The sequence below is a fragment of the Eurosta solidaginis genome, chromosome 3 (assembly GCF_040869045.1).
Source record: "Eurosta solidaginis isolate ZX-2024a chromosome 3, ASM4086904v1, whole genome shotgun sequence".
Taxonomy (NCBI): Eukaryota; Metazoa; Arthropoda; class Insecta; order Diptera; family Tephritidae; genus Eurosta; species Eurosta solidaginis.
The window spans coordinates 37,787,292-37,815,214 of NC_090321.1; the positions used below are offsets into that span (position 1 = coordinate 37,787,292).

Genomic DNA, 27,923 nt, shown 5'->3' on the forward strand with positions numbered 1-27,923 from the left:
GCTAAAGTGGTGGAAAAGATTCTCCTACACAGCAGGAGGCCAATTAGTAAAGGTCAAAGTAATAGAACAGAGTTTGAGCAAAAAAATAATACATATTTTGTTTGCTGATCTCCGATTTATATCCCCTGAACCTAAAACCGAAATCGCAAGTGAATTTGTTTGTGCGTTTGTAGCTTATGACGACGAAGACACGTATTAATTCATGTGGTTCCAAATTAGGTCTTCATTATTTATTTCACATATTAAAAATTGCAGCTGCGGCAAAAAATATTGTATGCTACTTCACTCGGCGTGCACAGTTTATTAAATAACTCCGTCCTCTTGACAAATATAAAAAGCTACCTCTATTCTTCCTAAAAAGTTAAATTTATTTTGTTTTTCTTTTTATTCCGGACTATAAACAAACTGGGAAACTTCTACTATAAAAGTTTTCCAGGACCTAGCCTAACCTAACTAGAGTCCTTAACCCGGATAAGCCTGAAACATATTTTAGTGTCTAATCTTTATATTTTTTTGAAATCATAGTTATTACTTGCTATTTTAAATAGAAAGTAGGTTAAAACTAAACTTTCTGCTGGAAAAACTTGGAAAAGCGGTGTTGTTTTTAAACAACGATAGTAAAATGACCTAGTAAGAAAACAAACTATTGGAAAATTGCATGGTTTTGTTTATTTATTCATTGAAATAAGTTTACAGAAGATAAGAAGAAATAAAATTATGTAGGAGTGTGATAGTTTTCAAAGCAGTTTTTTGGATGCAGAGTAATTTCGCATTTTTTACAAAAAAAGTTGGCATGTTTGTGACAAAAAACGCACCGCAATTGACCTTGCCGATATTTTACTAGGTGGTCTATACCATCAAAACGTGAGTTTTCGTTGTAAACCCAGATTTTCGTTGATCTGCTTTCTTGAAAGTCTCCAGAATACCTGACGCTACACTCCGGCGGAATTTTAGATGATCATATTCACCTTCATTAGCATTGTATAGTTGCCAAGCATTGTGGAGCGCCATATCAAGACAGTGGGCAATAAACGAAAAATACCATTTCTTTGTCTAATTGAAGTCCTGTAAAGGCTTATATTCTGATCAGACCTGTCAACTCCTCCCATTTTGGTATTGTAGACTTTAATAAGAGCAGGCTGATCAACAAAAGCGTATTTCTTTTCTTTTTGCGAATATCTTTTTATTTTGTTCACAGGATTTACTTTTGCGTCGTTTGATGCTATTGCATCATGCCACTTACAAACTACGATTTCTTCAGCCCTTGTAGAGTGGAATTTGTAAGAATCCCGGGGTAGGTTTTTCATTTCTTTGTGTTTTGGCAAAGGTCATTTGGAAATACGATTTTCCCCTATTGTTCCAGTAGCCTTGAATCCTCTTTTACCTAGCTCATCAATCAACGGTAACGAAGTAAAGAAATTGTCAAAAAACAAGGGAAAGGGTGCCTGGTTGTCAATTTTGCGCAAAACATCAGCATATTGTAGGATTACACTAGTTTGAATTCTCTCCAGATTGATCTTGATAGGGTTCACACCATAATATATAACTTGATCGAGTTGCGCCCACCCAAAACTTGTAGCCCCATCTGATGGGTTTACCACGTATAAATTGTTTACATGGGTGCCCCCCATAGTAAGGCACCATAACCTCTTCGATGCTATGATTTTCTTCAAAACAAGCAAAATTCAGAAAATTGGTGTTCAACGCATCAATCAGTGGTCGAATTTTGGCATATTTATCAGTTTGTTGCAAATTATAGTTATCGCAGCAGTGGATATTAGACATGATATAAGCAAAGCGATCTCTAGTTATGGCGTTGAAAACAATGGGCATGCCACAGTCAGTGGCATTCTCCCAATACATTCTTCTTCTAGGTACTATAACATAGCCACTGAACAGCAAAATTCCGAAGAAGCACTGCATTTCCTCATTGGTCAAATTTCCAACTAGGTTTTTTTGATTGGCATACAAATTCGTGTATTTTACGAACATATTTATGATGTTAGTATCAACAAGTAAGGAAGGTTAAGTTCGGGTGTAACCGAACATTACATACTCAGTTGAGAGCTATGGTGACAACATAAGGGAAAATAACCATGTAGGAAAATGAACCGAGGGAAACCCTGGAATGTGTTTGTATGACATGTGTATCATATGAAAGGCATCAAAGAGTATTTTATGAGGGAGTGGGCCATAGTTCTATAGGTGGACGCCATTTAGGGATATAGCCATTAAGGTGGATCAGGGTGGACTCTAGAATGCGTTTGTACGATATGCGTATCAAATGAAAGGTATTAATGAGTATTTTAAAAGGGCGTGGACCTAAGTACTATAGATGGACGCCTTTTCGAGATATCGCCGTAAAGATGGACCAGGGGTGACTCTAGAATGCGTTTGTACGATATGGGTATCAAATGAAAGGTGTTAATGAGCATTTTAAAAGGGAGTAATCCTTAGTTCCATAGGTGGACGCCGTTTCGAGATATCGCCATAAAGGTGGACCAGGGATGACCCTAGAATTTGTTTGCACAATATGGGCATCAAACGAAAGGTGTTAATGAGTATTTTAAAAGGGAGTGGGCCTTAGTTCTATAGGTGGACGCCGTTTCGAGATATCGCCATAAAGGTGGGCCAGGGGTGACTCTAGAATTCGTTTGTGCAATATGGGTATCAAACGAAAGGAGTTAATGAGTATTTTAAGAGGGAGTGGGCCTTAGTTCTATAGGTGGACGCATTTTCGAGGTATCGCAAAAAGGTGCACCAGGGGTGACTCTAGACTTTGTTTGTACGATATGGGTATCAAATGAAAGGTGTTAATGAGTATTTTTAAAAGGGAGTGGGCCTTCGTTTTATAGGTGTTCGCCTTTTCGAGATATCGCCATAAAGGTGGAGCAGGGGTGACTTTAGAATTTGTTTGTATGATATGGGTATCAAATGAAAGGTGTTAATGATTATTTTAAAAGGGCGTGGGGCTTAGTTCTATAGGTGGACGCCTTTTCGAGATATCGCCATTAAGACGGACCAGGTGTGACTCTAGAATGCGTTTGTACGATATGGGTATCAAATGAAAGGTGTTAATGAGTATTTTAAAAGGGAGTAATCCTTAGTTCCATAGTGGACGCCGTTTCGAGATATCGCCATAAAGGTGGACCAGGGGTGACCCTAGAATTCGTTTGTGCAATATGGGTATCAAACGAAAGGAGTTAATGAGTATTTTAAGAGGGAGTGGGCCTTTCTGGACCAGGGGTGACTCTAGACTTTGTTTGTACGATATGGGTATCAAATGAAAGGTGTTAATGAGTATTTTTAAAAGGGAGTGGGCCTTCGTTTTATAGGTGTTCGCCTTTTCGAGATATCGCCATAAAGGTGGACCAGGGGTGACTTTAGAATTTGTTTGTATGATATGGATATCAAATGAAAGGAGTTAATGATTATTTTAAAAGGGCGTGGGGCTTAGTTCTACAGGTGGACGCCTTTTCGAGATATCGCCATTAAGACGGACCAGGTGTGACTCTAGAATGCGTTTGTACGATATGGGTATCAAATGAAAGGTGTTAATGAGTATTTTAAAAGGGAGTACTCCTTAGTTCCATAGGTGGACGCCGTTTCGAGATATCGCCATAAAGGTGGACCAGAGGTGACCCTAGAATTCGTTTGTGCAATAAGGGTATCAAACGAAAGGAGTTAATGAGTATTTTAAGAGGAAGTGGGCCTTTCTGGACCAGGGGTGACTCTAGACTTTGTTTGTACGATATGGGTATCAAATGAAAGGTGTTAATGAGTATTTTTAAAAGGGAGTGGGCCTTCGTTCTATAGGTGTTCGCCTTTTCGAAATATCGCCATAAAGGTGGACCAGGGGTGACTCTAGAATGAGTTTGTACGATATGGGTATCAAATTAAAGGTATTAATGAGAGTTTTAAAAGGGAGTGGTGGTAGTTGTATATGTGAAGGCGTTTTCCAGATATCGACCAAAATGTGGACCAGGGTGACCCAGAACATCATCTGTTGGATACCGCTAATTTATTTATATATGTAATACCTGCCAAGATTTTAAGGGTTTTTTATTTCGCCCTGCAGAACTTTTTCATTTTCTTCTACTTAATATGGTAGGTGTCACAACCATTTTATAAAGTTTTTTCTAAAGTTATATTTCGCGTCAATAAAACAATCCAATTACCTTACCATATTTCATCGCTTTTTTCGTATTTGGTATAGAAATATGGCATTTTTTTCATTTTTCGTAATTTTCGATATGGAAAAAGTGGGCGTGGTCATAGTCGGATTTCGTTCATTTTTCATACCAAGATAAAGTGAGTTCAGATAAGTACGTGAACTGAGTTTAGTAAAGATATATCGATTTTTGCTCAAGTTATCGTGTTAACGGCCATGCGGAAGGACAGACGGACGACTGTGTATAAAAACTGGGCGTGGCATCAACCGATTTCGCCCATTTTCACAGAAAACAGTTAACGCCATAAAATCTATGCCCCTACCAAATTTCAAAAGGATTGGTTAATTTTTGTTCGACTTATGGCGTTAAAAGTATCCTAGACAAATTAAATGAAAAAGGGCGGAGCCACGCCCATTTTTAAATTTTCTTTTATTTTTGTATTTTGTTGCACCATATCATTACTGGAGTTGAATCTTGACATAATTTACTTATATACTGTAAAGATATTAAATTTTTTGTTAAAATTTTACTTTTAAAAAATTTTTTTTTTAAAGTGGGCGTGGTCCTTCTCCGATTTTGCTAATTTTTATTAAGCGTACATATAGTAATAAGAGTAACGTTCCTGCCAAATTTCATCATGATATCTTCAACGACTGCCAAATTACAGCTTGCAAAAGTTTTAAATTACCTTCTTTAAAAAATGGGCGGTGCCACGCCCATTGTCAAAAATTTTACTAATTTTCTATTTTGCGTCATCAGTTCAACTCATCTACCAAGTGTCGTCGCTTTATCGGTCTTTTGTAATGAATTACCGCACTTTTTCGGTTTTTCGAAATTTTCGATATCGAAAAAGTGGGCGTGGTTATAGTCCGATCGTTCATTTTAAATAGCGATCTGAGATGAGTGCTCATGAACCTACATACCAAATTTCATCAAGATACCTCCAAATTTACTCAAGTTATCGTGTTAACGGACGGACGGACGGACGGACATGGCTCAATGAAATTTTTTTTCGATCCTGATTATTTTGATATATGGAAGTCTATATCTATCTCGATTCCTTTATATATGTACAACCAACCGTTATCCAATCAAACTTAATATACTCTGTGAGCTCTGCTCAACTGAGTATAAAAAGACATTGAAAATAGTACAAAGGTGTATTTTCGACCTTCGCTCCTTCCATGTCATTCCAACTATTGTTTTTGGATTGTATGTCACGTGATGGCCAGCTGTATATTTTATTTTTGGAGACCACAGTTTCAGAAGTTCGCTGAGCAATTATTTGTGTTGATGTATCAGGCACTTCTGAATTTTGTTGTGTATGATATGAATCTTTTCGCAGACGTTTAGCAAGTTGGAGTAATGGCAAATCATCATCTTCGTCATTTTTGCTTTCTGAAGAATCGTAGTGAAGCTCGGCTTGAGCTCTAAGCTGCGAACCGGGTAAATTATTCAAAAATATTTCATTTTCTTTCCCAGAATCTTCATCTGTGACATCTGCATTACAGTTTCCAGGCGAAAATATTGTAATAGCGTCGGGTAATGGACAGTCGTCGTTTCTTTCTAATTCTTCCAAAATTTCATGCAGTTTCAGACTGCGCATTTTAGTAGGTCTAAAGCAAACAAACAAACAAGGCAATAGTAGCCTATTGTACTACTGGCGTTTATAAACAACATCAAATTTCATAAGCTAATTACTCTGTTACAAATCGGTTAAACTAAAAGTTTTTTTGAAGTTTAGTGTAGTTCACATGCTCAACTGTTGTATATCGTTAAAGTTATATCAAATAAATATATCTAACATTTCGTACGTACTTGGAAAAACTCATGTTGAAAAACTGCTGAAAACTAACCTCAAAATACCACCTGTAGCAACTATCACATAGAATTCACAACACTGACTGAAGATGTGTATAATATAAATCAATCGAACTGCACAAAAATAATATAGCAGAACTTTTCCCCATTTCATTGAAATTTGTTTTTTTGGACTGTTGTTTTAAAACTGAATCCAGAAATAAACATTTTAGAGAATATCGTCGAGACCATGCAAGAAACGTTAGCCGCAAAGCCACAAATGAGGACATTTTAAATAATTTGTTAGTTACTTCTGACCCATTTATTTCATCGAGGAGATCGAAATTACCTAGTAAGCATGAGGAAATATCTGAAGAAGTGAAATCTCTACTACTCCTACCGCAAAACCTCGACTATGATACAGAAAACTAAATATTTTATTTTCTCAATTTTAATTGGGTAAGAATATAAATTCTACATATGAAACGCAACATTTACTTAAAATAATAAAAATAGTTTTTTTTTCTAGTTTTTTTTTTTGGTCATATACCTATGTATATATTTGGAGATTTCATGGACTATTGACCGATCGAATAATTTTTGCTTTTAATTACTCTTTTGGTACTAAGGAACAAGCTGGAATAGTATGCATCATATAAACAAAAAAAAAATAAATTAACGAACAAGCTGGAATAGCTTAATTTTTGATTTGGAACTTTTTTGGATTGTTCAATATAACTTCAATATAAAAAAAATTAATGTATAATATGAATTATCAAATATTTTTTTTTAATATTACCTAGAATTAAAAAGTGATTCGCAATACTATTAAAAAAAACGAAAACAAAAAAAAATTTTTGTTTTTAAATTCTACCCAAAATTAAAAAGTGATTCGCAATACTAAAATCAAAAAACAAAAAAAAAACCAGAACCTTTTCGAACCATGAAACCGAGTACATTGCATAGTATATAACCCTAACTATATAAATAAATTAATCAAGTTTTGAGGAAATGTGAGGAAAATGAGTTAACGGTAAAAATGTGATTTTTCCCATACATAATTTTTTTTATTTGCTATAACTTTCCCGGGCGCTACTCACAGGGAGGCGCCAAATGGTGCGCAAAGCAGAACTTCCTGCATAATTTGTACTTTAATTATAACTGACTGGAAAAAACTATCTATACTAAAAAATGCATGGATTTATCCGGAACACTTGCGACAAAAGAAACAATGCAAAAAGCCTTGCGCACAGAGGAACTCATAGAATCAGAATGATCCAGCTCTACTGCATCAAACAAATAAAATAAAATTAAAATAAATAACAAACGGCAAAAACTGACGTAGTGACAGCTTATTGGTAGGCCTGCAGTGTTTGAAATTTGACGATCTGAGTTCGAATCTTACTCTAATTTAAAAATACAAAGATATCTGAAGAGATATTTGGCAGGGTCGAAATAGCTATAATATCAGCCAGTATGTTTAATTCCTTTCAGTTTTTTCATCAAAATAAAAATACAATAATTTAATAAAAGAAATTATTGTGAATACGTCTTAAACTCAAATCAATCAAACAATGTATTATTATTTATGCTAAAATTGTTCCAGGCTATCTTTTTGGATATACTGAACAATATTTTCTATATACCAAAAGGAAAATAATTTGTTTTTTTACCCACCCTAATGTACAGACATTATTGATGTTTTAGAAAAACCAAAAAAAATGCGATAACAGAACGAAATGCACTGGTATGTATACTTTAATGCAATTTCGTATTATCTTTTCATAAAATAGTCAAAATTCACTTCACACTAACTAATCGCACCTATAGACATAACTCCAGTGGGTTAGGGGCTTAGAATATACCCGCGGCTGGTATACCTGTCGTAAGAGGGGGTTGTGTAGCGCAACCCTTTCAAGGGGTTGGTAGCACAATATATAGCTTCTCCAACCCAATTGTCAACCTCACCTACCCGTGGCGAATCCAGCGAGGCTCTGGAAACCCGAAGTTCCTTATGGATTTATGGGGTGGGAGGGCGGTATGGCCTAGAAGGTTTCATGTGGTCATACCAAATCGTTCCCGAGATGGTCGGGCTAGTACCTTAATGGTGCTTGTTACCGGAATGTACCGGATCTGCATTCGGCAAAGGACCATGAACATCGATACACCCCCCCCCCCCCTCACCCCAAGGCATTCTGGGAGTGTCCTTATCGCTACAACAACAACAACATAGCAATAAGAGAGGATCAATCATGGTCCACTATACTGCCTTCCATACCAAAACGTCTGTAAAGTTCGATTACTGCCTTTCAGGAATTTTGATGCCAATAAATTTCTGCGATGATAATTTACCTACTTAAAAACTAATGGGGTTTTCTTTTCTGAAAACAGTGTCGCCTTGTTGGATCTCCGTGCTTCAGTGATTTTCTGTATTGCCTTCACAAAATATTTTCCATCGAATAATAAAAGGGGTATCATTATATTCAAAAAGGGTAATTCTTTAATATAGCTCACAACTGCTAAAATTCGGGGATGTCAAAAAACGCGTTTTGGACCGAGGACCACGAACCCGAAAGCGGAACTTAAAACGCGTCGTTGGACACATCTCCCCATATTTTTGGACGAGTTTTAGTAGTTGTGAGCTAAAGTAAAGAATTACCAAAATGTGTAGTTTAAATAAAATGAAAATAAATTTGTATAATTTAATCGAGGATTGCCCGTATTGCTTTTTTTAAATGTACGAAAACATTTATTTGAAGCAATTTTTAATTTTTTTTTTATAATTTATTTAATAATTTTGGAAAAATTTAAACAACGTGACATCAGGACGGACAAGGCGACAGCTGTTTCGATTATACCCTGAATAGATTTACAAGGTATAATCGAAACAGCTGTCGCCTTGTCCGTCTTGATGTCGCGTTGTTTAAATTTTTCCCAAATTATTAAATAAATTATAAAAAAAAAAAGAAAATAAATTTGTCAAACAAAAATTTTGTTTTCTCTGATTTCACTTGACTGCCTTTTAGCTGTGGTTGACAGTATGGACGAAAGGGATAATTGCGTTCCAGGCTATTCATGGAATAGTCGCACGATTTTTTGTAGGGCAGGCATTTGGCCATACATACATACATATGTATGTACATAAGCACGTGCACACTAGTAAAATGGAGCATGGCGACTTATTATAGAAAAAAACTAAAACATCAACTTTCTAAAACTTTTTTCATTTATTACAACACTTTTCAAGTTGGTAAGTGCCATCAAAAAGGCAACATTCCACTGGTAAATATGTTGAATTTTTATCTTTGTCCGCATATAGCACTCAAATGCTCTGATTAATGTCAGCAAACGAGCGTGCATTGGACAGAAAATATTCACAAATATTGTATTAGAGTGAGTAATTGTCATAAAACTTGCTATTTAATTACAGAAATTTTAAGTAAATTTGCACAAAAATATTCGCCAAATCTAGTCTGAACTGCTTACGCCAAATGCCCGAAAATAAATGAAAAATGTTCTGCAAGTACATCCGTTTTGTAAAATCTTCGTAGTCGTCGCTATTGCAGCATTTCCGCCATATGTGTTTGGGAAGTGTTCAGAAGGCGATCAGCAAATCACCCTGTAAGGACAGACATGGTTAAAGTACCACGAAATAAACCATTGAGAACTAAACTGTATATTTCTATTTCTACAATATTAATTTCTAACGGTTTTACCCATGACGCACGGTTTTTATATTTTGTTTGCCGAGTCGTTGAAAGGCAGAAATTTCTTAAGTGTCGAGATCTAAAACTGCTTAGCTCTAGAGAATTGTTAAACGCATTAATAAGGTAGGTTAAGTACTGACAACATATAAATAGGAAAGATAGAAAAGAATTGGAATGTGCTTAGTAGGATAAGTGAATTGCTAATTATTAAGAAAGGAAATAATATACTGTTTAATGCTAAAAATGGATTCCTAACTATCAAATATGCTAGAGTGCGCGTTATAATCCAGGCACGGACTACGGAGAGCGCTCATTTAATTCAAAATTGGTTCTACATTGTTTCAGAACAAAGGGGCTTACAATGTCTATTTGGCCGAACTTTAAAGTTATCTTCGCTTGGTAAAAAAGGACTAGAACCATTCACTAATTTGATCATAAAAATTATTCCAAGCATTTCTCTACCATTTGCAAGGGTAAGAAGAGTAATAAGCTTCAACCTATTGGTAAAAGGGGGCAGGTTATACAACCCATTAATCATCCCTTAAGACAAAAAGTGAAAAGTGTTTTTGAATCTGCATCAACTTGATAACGCGGATTCCATACTATCGATCCATATTCTATTATTGGTCTAACCAATGTTGTATAAAGAGTTTTCATAACATAAGCATCGCTTAATTCGGCCAACACTTTACGAATGCCAAGAGGTATAGCTTTATTGACAGTTGCGTTTATATGAAGGTAGAAACTAAGCTTGCTATCTATCGCAACCCCTTAGTCAGCAACTCATACACTTGCTCAAGGTTATAATTGTTAATTGTATAGGAAGCTTGCTGCGACGTTCCACAGGAATAAACACATGTATTGCATTTCTTTAAGTTGATTGGCATGTAGTTTAGATGGCACCAAGCAACTAGGGGGTTTTAGATCTGATGGTAACAATTTCCTGTCTTCGGACGACAAATAGAATTTAAAAAGCTTTACGTCATCAGCATACATCAAAATTTACGAGGGTTTCCGTATTGTAGAGATATCATTAATGAATAGCAAGAACAGAATCGGGCCAAAATGGCTACCTTGAGGAACACCGGCAATGCCTATCCAATAAAGAGTTGAGATAAAAATTGACAAGGGATCTGCAATATTTTAAAATGTTTGTAACTGAACCTTCTTTAATGTTATATTGACAAAGAACGCTTTACTGCATTACATCGCCTTACAAATGAGTTCAGTGAATGTTCAATCGTATATCTTGACATACAAATTTTGTGAAATGTAAATTGAAGCAAAAAGTTGAGCTATTCTTATCTCGGATTTACATATAAGCTTTGGTCGCGTTACTTCGCTTTATAACTTTGACAGCGCCATAAGATCGCAATGAAGCGCTTTGGTGATCTTATTGAAGCGATCAGAGCATTTATGTAAATCTGCCTTTAAATTTTGGCGCTATCAAAACGCCAAAGCGAAGCATCGCACCAAGAGTTCTATATGAATCCGGTCTAATGTGTAATAAATATTGAGTACTAGTTGTGATATTGTGGAGAATATGAAATTTCTACAGACTTTGTGACTTGTTTGCCTCCAAGAAAGAAATGAAAATGGATATGTGGGATTAGACCAAAACCTCGACAACTAGATCTAAGATTTGATGGGAGAAAGCTACACGAAAGCTCAAAAGACTTCAAGTAACCTCACCACTTTCAAATTTAATGAATGTTTGTTTATCCAGAACTTTGGCTATCCAGGAGGGAAGGACAGTATATCAAACAGAAACTATACCAGACAAATAATATTTATATTCCACGCAACTTGTCTAGAAGTCCGACAAACAATCTAATAAGAACTGAAGATATTGCTAGGTCCCGGTTCGTATCGTATTCAACTGTGGAAGATGTTGAAGATAACATCAGTTCGTTGTTTCTCCTACTCCTAAAAATATCATTATAAAGCTGAAATAGAAAATTTCGGTATCTATGCGAAAAATTATCGATGTAGGTGTATGAGGTATTGCTAAATTTAGGAGAATCTTCTTTCTAGGCAAAGCACGTCAAAATATTCATCTAATATGGGCTGAAACGCAGCGTAAGCAGTAGGACAATTATATTCAATAGACGTATGTATGTACATATATAGTTATATAGTCACAAAACTGGAAAAACTCACATTCTTCCTACATCTATTCCCAAAATAGATTAGGTATCTTGATTAACGGTCGCAAAGACTACAAATCGAGTGAGTCTCTAAAGCTTTTGACCGAGCTTTTTCGTCTGTTTATGTGTCCTACCAGTTATCAAAACCTAGAGTTCTATGCGAACTTCAGTGAGGATGTGGAAAAAGTACGCTATAACTACAGCCGACGGGCTTTTGGAAAGCTTCTGTACCATTTAAATTGTTTACTTATTTTGTATTGTTTATTTTCCGACAGGGTGGATACACTTCCTTAAGAATGGCTGATGTGGGGCTTCCCATTCCAAGACCGTTTGTTTGTCTATATATTTTAATTGAAAATATTTTTGACGTAGTTTTTTTTTTTTAAGGCGCGATAACCTCCGAAGAGATCTAAGGCCGAGCTTCTCTTCCAATTTGCGTCGTGCTCCTCTTGATATTCTCTACAAATTGGCCGGACGGGACCTACATGTCGACTTATGCCGACTCCGAACGGCACCTGCAAGGCAGATGAGTTTTCACTGAGAGCTTTTCATGGCAGAAATACACCCGGAGCGCTTGCAAACACTGCCGAGGGGCGACCCCGCTTAGAAAAATTTTCTTCTAATTGAAAAACCTTATTTCTTAAATTTTGATGTTGCTTTGCCCGGGGTGTGAACCCAGGGCATACGGTGTGGTAGGCGGAGCACGCTACCATCACACCACGGTGGCCGTTTAACGTAAAGTGGTTCTTAGAATATTTGTGATTTGCATACTCTTTACTTTGTTTTTTGTATTATGAACTATTGTTGACCTAACTATGGTTTACAAGAAACAAAGTAATCATACAGGTATAACAGAGAAACACACAACAACAAATAAACACAAAACAATTAACGCACCAAAACAACAAACCCAAAAAGGTCAAACGACTAAAATTACAGACTTTTACCTGCCTCAGTCAGCCACACAAATCGATCAGTCCGCATACACATAACTAAATAAACACAAGCATCAATTTTGACAATATCTGTTCATGTACCTACGAACTATAAATACAGGACAAACGACAACAACAGATCAGAACGAAAATCGACACTTATGATGGCACAACGCCGAAACCGGTTTGTCTCGAAACGAAATTTGACAAGGGATGACGGGAAATCGTTCCAATATACATCATTTAAATTTTTCTTGTTCTTCTCTGGGACTTGAACCTATGACCTTTGGTATGCTAGGCTAACTATACCATGAAACCTGCATTAAAAAACTAAAGGGGCTAAGCAGGTTATATTAATTACTTATCAAATTATCGCCTAAAGTAAATACGAGGCGCAATATACCGAAGATTTTAGGCTGATCTTCTCTCCACTTTGAGTCGTCCTCCTTGTTAAATTTTCCTACTAATTGATACCGACTCCGAACGGCAAACCACTGCCGAGGGGCGACCCCGCTCATAATCTGTTTTTCTAGTTTAAAAACTTGTTTTTATATATGTTTTTTCCCGCCCCTAGGCAAACAAGCTACCACCACACCACGGCGGCCGCAGATTATCAATGATAAGTTTAAATGGAGCTCTGAAAACCACTCCGACTGCGACACTGTATACCTATCTGCACATCCCACCCGTGGACTTAGTGACCATAGAGTTATTCCCCGATGGAATGCCATGCAGGCACTGTAGTTTGTATTATTGTTGTTCCCAGAAAAACAAAGCCCTCTTTTATTTTTAAATTAATACTGCCAAAACTGGCGTGGCTGTTGAGATGCAAGGACATAATAAAAGTCCTACCCTATAACTATGGAACGGCTCATCGAAATAAAACTTTTTTAACAAAATCCTTCTTACTGGATCAAGCTTTATTGCAAAAAAAAAAACAGGTGTAAGCTTGGTTTTAGCTTTTCCATGACAAATTTCTGGTATTAGTAACAAAAAGTTTCAAATGACCATATATGCTTCAAATCGAGAAGAATCTATTGGTAAAAAAATCGTTTCATTTGGATTAGCCGTTTCATAGCTATAGAGTTCGGACTTTTATTTGTGATTTAAAACAAAAGTCCGGATTTTATTTTCATAGGTGGTTTGTTTTCCAAAAAATCCGATAAATAAAAAGGATGCATGATTCGTCATGAAAACACGGGTATCCCCGGGATCCCATAAACTTTCACCTAGGACAATTTTTTGAGCCGGACTTTTTTCGACTTAAAAATAGAAAATAACTATTAAAATGGGTCCCTGGTTGAAAGTCTACTGATTTGTGCAACGCTTTGTAATTCTGAGGTGTGTACTTTCTGTTGCAACTCCCTGTATCGATGTTCATATCTAAGATGTTTACACCATAACTACGTATGTATGCGCAGCTATGAACCCATCAAATCTTTTGTGGCACGGTTTAGTTAAATGTTAATTGTTTGTTACGTTGAAATCATAAAATACACAATGAAGTGACCCACGCATCGCATTACAAGTAACGCAGGTAGAATTTCGTGCCATCTTTGGGCATTAGAAGCCGCAAATCACCACATTCTTAGTACGATCACGATGATGATGATAAAAAAAGAAACAGACAAATTTGTGGAAAAGCAGGTAGATCCGAAAAGTATGTTTATTTCAAATGTACACACTATTTGTTTTCAAAATGCATCCGCACTCACACATGCACCGAAAATGTATATTCTGGAGTTTCAGTTAAACCAATTGATTTATTCCGCATGTTGCAAGTTACAAAATCTTCGGTCTGAAAATGCTTCAGTTGAATAAATGCGCTGGTAGTAAGAAGAGACGAGCGGATAAATTAGACGGCCGCGAGTAGTGAGATACAAATTTTACATTTAATTTAGACGGTGTTTTAGTATAATTAAACTACATTGTAAACATGGATTTGAGGGTAAGTACTCAAGTGTGCGGTGTGTGAACGAAGATCTCAGAGATTTGCGAATAACACGAAAATAAAAGATGGGCGGCCGCTGTGGTGTGATGGTAGCGTGCTCCGCCTACCACACCGACGATCCAGGGTTCACGCCCCGGGAAAAGCAACATAAAAATTTTAGAAACAAGTTTTTTCAATTAGAAGAAAATGTTTCTAAGCGGGGTCGCCGCTCGGCAGTGTTTGCAAGCACTCCGTGTGTATTTCCGCCATGAAAAGCTTTTCAGTGAAAACTCGTCTGTCTTGCAGATGCCGCTCGGAGTCGGCCAATTTCCCGTCCCGCCAATTTGTAGGAAAAATTAAAAAGGAGCGCGACGCAAAAAGAGAAGTCGGTCTAAAATCTCTTCAGACGTAATTGCGCCTTACATTTTTTTAAGATGATGCAAAGGTGTCCATAAAATGATTATTCTTACGATCCATAGCTAGCGGTTGCATATTCCTTTCTATTTGTGCTATGTTAAGTGCCTTCGTTACCCTGATTAGGCCTTTGGAAAGCAGTAAAACGAAATCTCACTCTTGGATACCATTTCAGGCGAGATCGTGGGACCTGTCTTTATGTCAAGAGTGTTTTACCTAAGCATCTACAAAACATTGGCGTAGTCCAACAAAGCCCAAATGCTAATTTTTTACCAAATGACATCGCGGACTAGATACTGGTTAATGTGCCTTCCTGTGAAGTTCTGTTTAAAATTCTGCCATTCTATTCGTCGAGCTCGGTTGCAATTTAGATATTTATCAACATTTATCAAGAATATTTCGAAAGGTGATTCCCGAGAACAAGTTGAAATAAACTTCTTTTCACCATGTCATCAGATTTAAGTCCCTGATAATTCGTCATAACTAAAACTGCTGATATTTAGAAAAATATATTGTATTGAGGTCTTGTCAGTTTTTAGGAAAAAAATAAAAGGAGCACGACGCAAATTGGAAGAGAAGCTCGGCCTAAAATTTCTTCGGAGGTTATCGTTCCTAAAATTTATTTTTTATATTTATTGAGGCCTGTCAACCGAAGTCGAGCACAATTCTCGTCCTACCGCATCACACAGCTACCATCTCGGTAAATTGTGCCCTGTAAATGACACACAATCTCGGTTTGCAGTTGGAAAACAGAGCGTTTGCCATGGATGGTATATACTTTCTTTCGTGCAAAGAAAATCGGTCAGGTGTAACTGCATAGAGGCACACTCCTCTCCACTCCTAACGGGACAATTAACATAAAAATACTTTAAAAACATTTCCTAAAACACGGGCGCCTTTTGGTAGTGCTTTGGCAAGACCTCAGACGATATTTATACCAACAAAGCTATTCTGTCTTGGAGGATGCTGCTCGAAGTCCGCAGTTTGCAGAAAATATGAGATTAAAGTTAATTTTTTAAGCATTTATACCAACAAAGGCTCTTCTGTGTTAGCAGATGCTGCTCGGAGGTCGCAGTTTGCATGACAGTAAAGTAAAATTTTTATAGTAATCATTTAATATTTATATTAAAACTTCAAGTGATTTATTGGAAAAAAGAATTTACTAGTTTTATGCATGTCCAATTAATATTGTTTTTAAAGGTATTTTCGTTATTCAAAGCGCACCCTTTTTGGAGCTTCGATTATTTTAAAAAAATCAGAAAGCTGCTAGGTCGTCGGTAGAACAAAACTGACTTTATAAAGGCAAATTATCAAAGTTGCTTTCAAAATCATATACTTACCCCAACTTTTTATTCCACTTCTGAATTTTCTTTTCTCAAGCATTAAGGTCCAGGAAGTAAAAACTGGGCCTTTAATATCATATAAAACTTTCCAGTAACTTGCTGTCGGAAAGGATGTTTACCACGATTAATGGTGCACAGGGTAGATGGGCTTGGAAAATGAATTATTAAGAACATCTGCAGCCTTCACTTTCATCGGTATCTCCTTAAACCTGTATTGCTCTCTACAGACTTTACCTGCTGGACAAGAGGCCAAAGTCAAATGTCCAACTGCCATTTGTAGTTACTTCACAATTGATGCAATCATATTTATCACTTGTTTTAATTTCAACTTTTTTCCACAGTTACTTTGCCTTCTAATTGTCATGGAGTATGCGTGCGGACATCAAACACAACCGGCAGCACATCGACAAGCGCTCTATTATAAGCCATTACATATCTATCCAGCCTATCAGATCATTAACGCGCAGCAGTCGCAACCTGCCGTAAAAAGCAAAACAGATACCAACACTGAATCCACAGCGGGATTAACTTTCATTACGAGCACGACTATCCCAGCACCGAGCAGTGAACCTGAAACCAATAGTAAAGAGACCATTATTAAATCCAGCGCACCCAATAATACAGCTGACATTGCTTTAGCAGCACTAGAGCTTTCTACAGACAACACTATATATACACCCGCCGAATTTCCACATGATCTTCTGGAGATAGCGCGCACAAAGCTCGGTATAACCAGTCTCGATGAAGTGCCTAGTATAAGCGAATTGGCTGAATATCTTGGTACTGCCAATGCTGAGGAAACTATCAATTATATACGTCATTTAACGAGCACCGAACAAGGTGTGGCGCTGATAAAGGCATATCTCGAGTCTGCGGATTTCACTGATCGCACGGAAGAGTCGCGTCGAGGACAACAACCAAACCAGCAATTAGAAATAGAGGTCGAAGTTGAGCCTTCAACGCAAACGAAAAACAATATTTTCGAGCGCATTGCAGCATATTTTCATATTTACAACCTATGGCCGCAAGGTAATGGCACAAGTACTAATGACACACGCAAAGCAGTAGAAGCTCAATTGAGCAAATATATCAAACCGCAGTTGGCTTATAGAAAACGTCTGCAGGCGGTTGCTACAGCGACTCATGCAACGCACGCGCATCAGGCATCTCAAAAGCATCCACCTATGAACCATCACATACCTTTGCTAATACGAAATCCCTTGCCCTATCATTATCCCATACCTTTGCGTCCAATCTATGATAATCGCGTTCAATCACAGCCTGCCGTTTATTCGCGTGGCCATTTGAATACTCCCAAATTCCATATACCACCGCATATACAGTTAGCGCGTGCAGCGAATATAGCACCACAACAATTGCAAACTTTGCTCCAAAGTAAACCAAAGTTAGCGGAATTGGCAGCAAAAGTGAATCGTTTACCGCTCACCAATGACCACACGGGCCAAATTAATGCGCAGTTATTGGCGGCAGTGAAACGAGCTGTGGAACAGGACGAAGATTTACGTAGACTGCTGCAGTCTACCGCTGAGACATTGAAATAGCGTTATAGGAAATTGATAATCAAATTTAGTATTAAAAAACAGGGACTCAAACTGTTATTCCTTTTATAATAAAATCCTCCAGAAAAAATTACTTTCGGACTTTTTTTTTAAGTTCGAAAGAAATTATTAAACCTGTAATTGTATTTTATAAGTCAGAAAATAAAAGTAAAATCCGGACTTTTATATTTTAAGGACAGAAAGTGGTGTACCAAATTTCAAGGCAATATCTCAAATGGATCAAACTTTATGGCGATAAAACTGGTGCAAGTTTGCTAAGGAAAAGTATAAGCATAGTACTATGAGAGTTGGTTTGAGTTTTTCTATGACAAATTTCTGGTATTAACCTGCTAGACAGCTATCAGTCATTTGAGGCATCTATACTATAGCGACAAAAACTTACAAATGACCATGATCTAGACATTTAGAAGAATCTATTGGGAAACAATTCGTTTCATTTGGATGAGCCGTTCAATAGTTATAGACCGGGCTCTTATTTGTCTTAAAAAATAACAGTCCGGATTTAACTTTTATTTGTGGATTTTTTGAAAGTGGTCCGAAGAGTAAAAAAGTATCTCAACGCTTTCATCTCGGACAATTTTTTTACCTGACTTTTTCGACTCAAAAAAAAATTTAAATTAAAATGAGTATATGTTTAAAAATGTTATCAAATAAAGTAAAAGTAAAATAGAATTTTGAAGAATTTTAACTTAACACTTTCGCCCCTACTGGGACAATACGTCCCAGCAAACTTCAAACATGTGTATAACTTTTAATTTTTATCCAATTACGCATTGAAATGTGCCCAATAAAACCTTGATGCCTTCTTTGATGATCAGTAACCGCATTCCGTTATTATTGACATCAATTTCCCGTTACGCAATATTTTGCACAGACATGTCGCGAAATTTCATCAGTAACGCGTTGTATTTCAGTGTGAAACGTCTATCTGGTACCGTTTTTATTCGTAATATACCGCTTGCTGTAAATTTTAGGTGGGAATAAATATTATTCCTTCGAAATTGGAAAGAAATTATAATGAAAAAAGTAAGTTTTTTAAATTTATAACTGTATTGAGACATATTATCCCAATAATGCATTTGTTTGGGATAATAATATCCCTATATTTGTTTATACCTTTAGATGTGTACAAATTTTTGGCCCTTTTGGTATTATTGGGACTTATGCGTCCCACCTATAAATGTTATTGGGATTATATATCCCAGGATAACGGTAAGGATTCAGGTATGCCAAACATCTTATATTTTAGCCATATTATATGTCGTAATTGGGGTTAAGGGCGAGGATGCAGCGGTTTCAAGCAAAAGGCTTACTGTTTTAGAGCACTCATTGAATGAAGTCTTAAATTTGTTCCAATTTAATCATACTACTAAAAAGGGAATCTCTTCTTGATTGATCTAAGTTGGTGAGCGCGGTATTTCACTATCGCGTCCAGGCAGGTGATCAGTGAGAAAGACGCTACTGACCAAAGATGTTATTGTCAGTCTTTCGAATAAGAATGTATGTAATTATATTTTGTTTTGGATAGTTATTTATTATACACACATTTGCATTTCGGTTCACATTCCAACAACTTACTCAACAAATTTTAATTAAAAACTAAATTATATCGAATTGCCGTTAAATTTCACTGCTACCACCTAATTATCCTATTGGAGAAGCAAAAAAAAATCATTGCTGTGCATAAACTTAATTTCTTTGCTTTCTTTAATTTAAAATTACACCAAACAATTCATTGTTGAAGAAATATGAGTGATCCAAGGACGTATTACCTTAGTTGAGATAAATGTATTTTGACGAAAACGTTATATCCATAGCATTGTGTCTAACAACCGTGTAAAAGGTTATCTTTTAGCTTTGGATTTGACGCTTTCATACATTCTCGTACTCAATGACAGAGTATACTGCATGTGATTAAGAAAGGATTGAGTGATAAGCAGTTATTTACGTAACATTATTTAAATTTTTGTATGCGTAATAAATTACTCATGATTTTGATACACCAACAAGTGCAGGTCGTATACAACGTTCATGTAGTTTATAGCCCAGCTTCGTAACTTCAACAACGGTACTTGGTTCTACATTTGGTTCATCCTAAAACATAAAAACATTAATTATAATAAAAGTAATCATGTATATATAAATATTAAAAAATATGAAAACATACGAAGTACATAAAATTTACAAGCAACGATAAGTTAATATATTTTTATGCTACGGATCAGAACTAATAGTGCCTTCAAAGGTTCAAAGGTTTACCAGAGGTACATCCCAAGGAAATACCTCCTCTCCCCAGTAACGAACTCTGAAAGTAAACGGAAATATGGTGGAGCAAATCCTGATATAGGGTTATCAAAGTCATGGAAACTGAATTGTATGACATTTTGCGATGGACAAGGCCAAACGGTTTGTAGAACTCATGCAATCAAACCCGTCTATTTACCGATAGGTTTTAAATTCTTACAGTCCTTAATGACATACATAGCTTTCCCAGCGGGGATCAGAATATACCCGCGGTAGGTATGCCTGTCCTAAGAGGCGACTAAAATACCATATTCAAGGGGCTGTGTAGCGCTACCCTTCAGGTTAAAAAAAAAAAAACAATGTAAGGCGCGATAACCTCCGAAGAGATCTAAGGCCGAGCTTCTCTTCCAATTTGCGTCGTGCTCCTCTTGATTTTCCCTACAAATTGGCCGGACGGGACCTACATGTTTTATGCCGACTCCGAACGGCATCTGCAAGGCAGATGAGTTTTCACTGAGAGCTTTTCATGGCAGAAAATACACCCGGAGCGCTTGCCAAACACTGCCGAGGGGCGACCCCGCTTAGAAAAATTTTCTTCTAATTGAAAAACCTTATTTCTAAAATTTTGATGTTGCGTTGCCCGGGAGTTGAACCCAGGGCATACGGTGTGATAGGCGGAGCACGCTACCATCACACCACGGTGGCCGCCATCCCTTCATCACCCTTCAGGTTGCCAGCGCAATATATAGCTTCTCCAAACCCAATTGTCAACCTCACCTATCCGCGGCGAATCCTGTTTCACTAACAGACGAGGCTCTGGCGACCCCAGGCTTCTCATGGAACTTGGGGGTGGGTAGGGAGGGAATGGCCTGAAGGTTTAATGTGGCCAAAATAAATCGTTCCCGAGATGGTCGGGCTAGCACCTTAATGAGGCTGTGGACCGGAACGTACCGGATCTGTATCCGGCAAAGGACCATCACATCGATAACACTCCCCAAAGCCTTCGGGGAGCAACCTTATCGCTACAACAACAACAACATACATAGCTCTAACATCTGCTTAGATTTTTGTTATGTGAATAGAGCAATTGACACCCACAATACCGAAGAAGAGCCATAATTGTTTCTACGATGATTGATTGTTTCAGAGCAGGTTCAGATCGCACCTATCCATGTGCTGCATGCAGTAAGTCAGGTCAGGAAACCTATTATATTATTACTTACTCATCTAACCTTTTCAAGCTTATAATCAAACGACTATCAACACCATTCATTAGAATGGACCCATCCTAATAGAAAGATCGCAACTTTTAAGCTTCGTTAACACGTATCCAAAATATTCCATTAATAAGATAGTATCTCAGCAAAATCATTAATAGTCGTATCTCTGCAAGCCGAAGGTAAAAACTAAATTTACTGTCAAATGATATATGAACTCAAATTAATTTATTTTCTTTTTCTATCCACAAAGGGCTTAGATTGTTAAACTATAAAATATAAATTAAATGTGTATCTCTTCTGTCAATAAAATTTATTGTTTTTTGTTACAGCCCTTTTCATAGGTCTCCTGAGATTCGATCTCATTAGCAAAATGCCTAGATACCATTTTACCAAAACTTTTAAGTTACGACCGTTCTTTTAGGATATGTTGATATTTTCGCGAATATGGCAAAGGCAGGGTAGTAATAATTTTTAAATTAAATTTTCTGCGTTAAACATATAGTGGCTCTTAAAGTTAAGATTTAAATTTTCCAATATTTTCATTTCTACAAATACCTGTTTCTACCAACCTTTTCAAATAACGCTTCATGCATATTTGGATTGAATTTTTCGTTGAGTGGATTTATTGGCTCTAGCCCATGACGTTTGAATACTTGCAGAAGTGATGCTTTGGTCATCTCTAAACCTTCGTAAAGATTTTTCAAATTTGGATTATTATCGTTTAGCTGGCAATTAACAAATAAAGCCAAAGTTAAACTCTACTGTGTAAGATTGCATATATTTCAAAAATTAAATATACCTGATCCTTCGGCACTGCTTCGGTGGCATGCCCCAGTATATCAGCTACCTCTAACAAATCCTTACAAAAGCTTTGTATACCATATATTTTTGCATCAGCTATTTGTTTAGTAAGACGTGTACGCAGATTTTCACTGTCTGCCAATGAGCGTTTGTACTTGTCCAATAAATCTTCATTCTTCTCCTTCAAGTCTTTAATGTCTTTGGATAGCACTTCAATTTCATGCGTCAATTTTTTGGTCGCCTCAGCAACAGCATTCTCCAGTTGGGCAGTGGCTACATCGCTGTCTGTCTGTTTTGGTTTTTGTGCTGAATTTTCTGAACTGAAGAGGCGCAATGCTGAACTGTATAATAAAGGTTTTTGTTATTTTTAATTAGAATAAATCATGCGAATTACTTAATTACGTCACGCCATGCTTATCACATTTTAGGCACACCTCTTCCCTTTCCCCCACGCAAATACCAAAAAATTCCATAAATTGAAGTTTTTCGCTGGACCGGCGAGAATGTGCTTGTTCGTTAATCAACTTACCTTGTCTGCTTCACATTTTGATATTTCCATGCCGCAAAACAACGATTCGTGCGCGCAATCAGCGAAATAGATCTAGTTGACATTTTTATTGTAATTTCTTTAGATTTCACAGGTAAAACACTACGGAATTTTTCAATTTTCACAGATTACTTCTTGTGCAATCCAATTCTGTTGATGAGAAGAAACTTTTTGACAACTTGAAGCTGTCAAATGTAAATGTAAAAATCATTTACTTTTGTGTGGGACACCTACTGGAGCATAGCGTTGGCTTGTACCACAGTGGTAGTGAAAGTGCTTTGAAGGGAAAATTACCAAATTAAAAATTAAACTAATACGCGTCAAAAAATACCGATAGAGGTGTCAAACGACGCGTCTTGACATCAGAATTAATAATCCGAAGGCGTTAAATAAAAATTTTAAGTGGTTCAAAAGATATTAATTAAAAACCGAAAAAAGACCCGCGGGTACCTCCGAAACCATAGTATTTTTGCGCAGAACACCTTTCTGGGTTGGTGGCCATCGGCCGCGTTTAATAAAAATTACCTTGGGTAGTCTAACACCGGTTTGGAGACCAAATCTATATCCGTGCAAAACACTTATGTTCACAATTTTTTTTGTGGGTACACCAACATTACAACAACCCCATGAAAATCGCCAACTTCAACTGCAAGTATCTCCGGACAGACATAAAATTTTTCTTTTCCGCCTACGGATTATTGTTGTCGAGGTCAATACTCGTCTTTTGACACCTCTCTCGATATTTTTTGACGCGTATTAGCAGTGTCATGCTGTCGTAAAGGATTACCAAAGTTTTATCCCTGTCCGGAGGTATTTGGAGTTGAAGTTGGGGATTTTCATGTGGTTGTTGTAATGTTGTAGTACCCACAAAAAAAATTGTAAACATAAGTGTTTTGCGCGGATATAGTTTTGGGCTCCAAACCGCTGTTGGACCCACCCAGGGTAATTTTTTATAAGCGCGGCCGAAGGCCGCTAACGCAGAAAGGTGTTCTGCGCAAAAATACTATGGATACTACCCCGGTTTCGGAGTGACCCGCGGGTCATTTTTCGGTTTTTCGTTAATATATTTTGAACGAATTAAAATTTTTATTTTCCGCCTTCGGATTATTAATACTGAGGTCAAGACGGGTCGTTTGACACCTCTCGTTATTTTTGGTAGCGTTTTAGCAGTCGACCCCTCAACTAGACTTTTACCGTTTTTAGTTAACTAGAGCTCGCCCAGGGGCTGAGAAATTAAATCTAAAGAGAGGTAACAAACGGATGAGTCATCGAAAGCAGGCCGATAAAAAATTGGTATCACTCCGACTACAAATCGAAAACTTTTCGATGAATATTCGATATCCTTTCGATTAGATATAGATAGCTTTTGGATAAAAAACTTTGAAAACAGATCGATAATTTCTTGATAAAAATCGATAGATTTTCGATAAGAAACCGATAGCTCGTCGATAAAAAAATTGGTTAAGCCGGAGTCATTGGTGCCGTATGTCGTATCGCTGTATCCGTATCCCTAACGTAATCAGCTTTTTAAGCTGGAGACATTGGTGCTTTATCGGTAACCGTATCTGTAACCTTTTAACAGCTGATTCGACCAACCTTATGAGAATCAATGCAATCGATTATTGGTGCCGCTAAAGTCGTAACCGTATCGTAGCCAACCAATTGGGTTTTGGTTTACCGTCGTAACGATAAACAGCTGATTACGTTAGGGATACGGATACAGCGATACGACATACGGCACCAATGACTCTAGCTTTATCGTTACGACGGAAAACCAAAACCCAATTGGTTGGCTACGATACGGTTACGACCTTAGCGGCACCAATAATCGATTGCATTGATTATCATAAGGTTGGTCGAATCAGCTGTTATAAGGTTACCGATACGGTTACCGATAAAGCACCAATGTCTCCAGCTTTACTCGGTAATAACCTTTATTTTCGGCTAAACCTTATAACACTTCGATAACAAATCAATAATCCATGCCAAAACCATCCCTGGGTGGCAAAATCATCGCTGGCTGGATCATTTTATGCGAATGGAAGAACACGCCCCCGGGCAAAAAGTATTTCAGTCGACAACGCAATTTGTAAGCAGAGCAAAGGGAGACCTCCACTGAGTTGGGAGAGGCAGATTGAGGAAGACTTGATCTCCCTTGGTGCTTCCAACTTACGTCAGCTATCGCGAAATAGGGATAGCCTGCGTGAAACGCTTGTTACGAAACGGCCAAAGTCGCTAAGGCATTTAAGCGCAAATTAATAATGGTTATGATGATGGGTGGCATCAAAATTCTTGAAAATCGAGAAAAAATACCTAGCGGTTACACTGCACATAACCCTCAAGGAGAATGCTCATCTGGAAGCTACCTTAAACAAAGTCACAAGACCTTTTTTCGCTTGCACTCGACTCCATTGCAAAACATGGGGTCGATTTCAAAAAATAGTATACTGGTAATTTAATACTGCTGCGAAGCCAACCATCACCTTTGCGTCCTTAGTTAGGTGCCCGAAGACCACGCAAAGAACCGTAATAACAAAATTAAGCAAACTGCATCGACTTGTTTGTATTGACACAACGGGTGCGATAAGAACGCAGGGGACACTCTGCAGTTAGTGCCTTATGCGGAATGCCCCTCTTCCCTATTCTAATAGACTTCAAAATATCTCTGACATGAAGGTAATAAACAGCAGAACACCTAGCCAAGCAGGGTGCCATAGCACCATTCTATGGTCCACAGCACTTCTGTGGACTTACACAGGCACAACCTAAAGAAACCATAAGTAACTGGAAAACATAGCAGTTCAGAAAACACTTGATTGAGTGCCCAGTGCAAGGCAGACCAAATTGTTTATACTCCCAGCAGCGAGAGTATTAGCCAAACTCATTAATCCAAGCAGAGAGGACCTGCGAAGTTAAACATATCCTAAACACAACTCTGGCGCTTTTTTCATCTGGATTATGAAAGGCCGGTTCAAATTCTCCTCGAATGCTTCACTTTTGCAAGGCAGCGACTCTCCCATCTAGGTGGCATAACTCTTGGTCCTTTCATGATATGGAGAAAAACAACCGGAACAAAGATACGAAACGAGCACACGCGTGTGGCAAGAAATTGTTGCAGCTTGCCATACATTTCCACCGTAAGTGCCATCTCTATTCCTACACTTACCTCACCAGAGTCGTTGAAATTTGTCGTAGATTCCCAGATATCTCCATCATCAAAAACATCGTCGACTGGTAGTATTTGCTAACTTTAGCAAGCGACCACATGCCCAAGCTCCCATCATTAAAACGATCATCGATTCGTCGTCAACTCGCTTTATTCCCATTGGAAGAATATCGGAAATTCGGTCGTAATTCCCATCAGATGCAGCAACCTAAGTGAGAGAAGATGACCTTGTAAAATAGCACGATGCCGGCGACCTTATAATTAAGGACCTTATTATCCGCATAAGACAGCTAGTTGATAAGCAAAAGCAAATTGGAAGAACATCTAAGCACTGCAACCTTTCTGCCGGTGTTAGTAAGTTTTGTTAACAAGTAAAGTTATTTTGATAAGATGAGGTGAGGCCGGAATTTAGCGCACATTAATAAACATGCGCAAACAACGTATCTCATCATCACCACCGTAGGGGCGTAGTAGATGTGAGGGGCATGAATTGAAAAATTAGTTCTTATAAACTATGAAGTGTAAATGAACTCATCAAAAGTCAAACATTTAAAAAAAATTGTATTAAATTGTAGAGGAACTGCTGTATATGTGGCATAGGCGGCTAATGTGGTGCACCCTTATATCTCACGTTCCAAATAATATTGTAACGAATTTGCTGCAAATCTTCTTATTTGCCCTTTTGCTAGGTTCGTATCGCCGAACTGTTGAATAAATAACTTCAATATTGAATAATGGAAAAATGGCCTTTATTGAAGTACTTCACAATAGCACTCAAACTTTGCAACGAATAGCTTAATAACCAAACTGATAGCTTAAATGAAACTCTACTATTCAAAATAATATTGCTACTGCTCGCTAGATATCGTCTTACTCGTAACTGCTTCACAACTCAAATCAAACTGAATTACAGCGCCTCTACATCTGTCGCCTTTTATACTCTTTGGTTTCCTCGTTCGCATTTTTCTAGAATCTACTAGCATTGTCCATGAGCTCTCAAACTTCTCAGCAATAACTAAAATTGCACAATTTTATACATCTTTTAGGCGCTTCCAGAATCTACTAGTCCAGTAGCTCTCAAACTTCTCAGATATATGCATGTGTTAGTGCATTGACTCTCCGCTGCTCGTATTCGTACATGGTACATATGTGTAGACGCAATTATTTATTCGTTTATGTAGATACATAATGATTGAATTATTGATGTGAATGTTTGTAGTTTACAGTCTCTCGCGCACACATAGGCGTATAAGTAAATGCATCTGTGTGTGACATCTCTCGGCTCTCGGCTGCCTCGTCCCGATCAGACAAATCTCTCGATCTAAACGCTGCTAATCTCTCCAAATGAACCACTTTCATTTTGGTTCGTGGTTTGGTAGTGGTTTGTATGCGGTATACTACATCGTTGATCCGTTTTACAACGTTGTATGGGCCTTCCCAGTTACACTGCAGTTTCGGGGACAAACCTTTCTTTCATTGTGGGTTGTATAGCAGCACAAAATCTCCTTCCTGAAACCCTTCCGAATTAATTGCTTTATCGTACCTTGCTTTCATCTTGTCACTCATAATCTTTGCTCGTTGCCTTACCAGATCGTGTATCTCTCTCAGCTCTTCTTCCAAGACACCAGTGGATTTCTTGACATTCCTCTCCGCATCGGCATCTATCCCATACTTCAAATCAGCTGGCAGTCGAAGGTCATTGCCAAAAATTACCTTTGCGGGAGTTTGGCCCGTTGTGTCATGTACTGCCGATCGGTAGGCCATCAAGAATAATGATATGTGTGTATCCCACTCTTTATAGTACTTGTCTACTACTTTCTTTAATTGCTCCTCCAATGTTCTATTGAAACGTTCCACCATACCATCGGACTGAGGATGCAATGCAGTTGTCCGTGTTTTTCGAATGCCCAACTTCTT

The 27,923-nt window shown here is 37.5% G+C and overlaps 2 protein-coding genes across 5 annotated transcripts in view; one reads left to right on the plus strand and one right to left on the minus strand.

The window, feature by feature from the left end:
• The window catches only part of link, a 43,075-nt gene extending 24,597 nt beyond the window's left edge, over positions 1-18,478 (plus strand). For 2 of the 4 annotated variants that reach the window (XM_067777436.1, XM_067777435.1), the window contains exon 2: positions 16,790-18,478. In XM_067777436.1, the coding sequence (XP_067633537.1) occupies positions 16,811-18,010 (1,200 nt within the window). In that variant the 5' untranslated portion in view covers positions 16,790-16,810 and the 3' untranslated portion in view covers positions 18,011-18,478. Of the gene's footprint in view, positions 1-14,284; positions 14,422-14,606; positions 14,710-16,789 lie in introns of those variants that run through there. The other 2 variants (XM_067777437.1, XM_067777434.1) reach the window with 2 other exon arrangements.
• Positions 18,479-19,536: 1,058 nt separating this feature from the next.
• Positions 19,537-23,019, minus strand: Roe1 (grpE protein homolog, mitochondrial Roe1). Its single transcript, XM_067777438.1, has 4 exons — positions 22,823-23,019; positions 22,292-22,634; positions 22,062-22,217; positions 19,537-20,122 (listed from the first exon to the last, which is right to left on the minus strand). Exons 1-4 carry the CDS (start codon positions 22,903-22,905, stop codon positions 20,015-20,017), a joined length of 690 nt encoding a protein of 229 aa, XP_067633539.1. The 5' UTR covers positions 22,906-23,019; the 3' UTR covers positions 19,537-20,014.
• Positions 23,020-27,923: the final 4,904 nt, after the last annotated feature.

What these genes read in the sequence shown, in the direction of transcription:
- Roe1 (XM_067777438.1), bottom strand. Translation starts at nt 22,905, where the DNA reads ATGTCAACTAGATCTATTTCGCTGATTGCGCGCACGAATCGTTGTTTT. An exon ending in CAAAATGTGAAGCAGACAAG is followed by an intron (nt 22,635 to 22,822) that starts GTAAGTTGATTA and finishes TTTATTATACAG; the next exon opens with TTCAGCATTGCGCCTCTTCA. An exon ending in ATGAAGCGTTATTTGAAAAG is followed by an intron (nt 20,123 to 22,061) that starts GTTGGTAGAAAC and finishes TTTATGTTTTAG; the next exon opens with GATGAACCAAATGTAGAACC.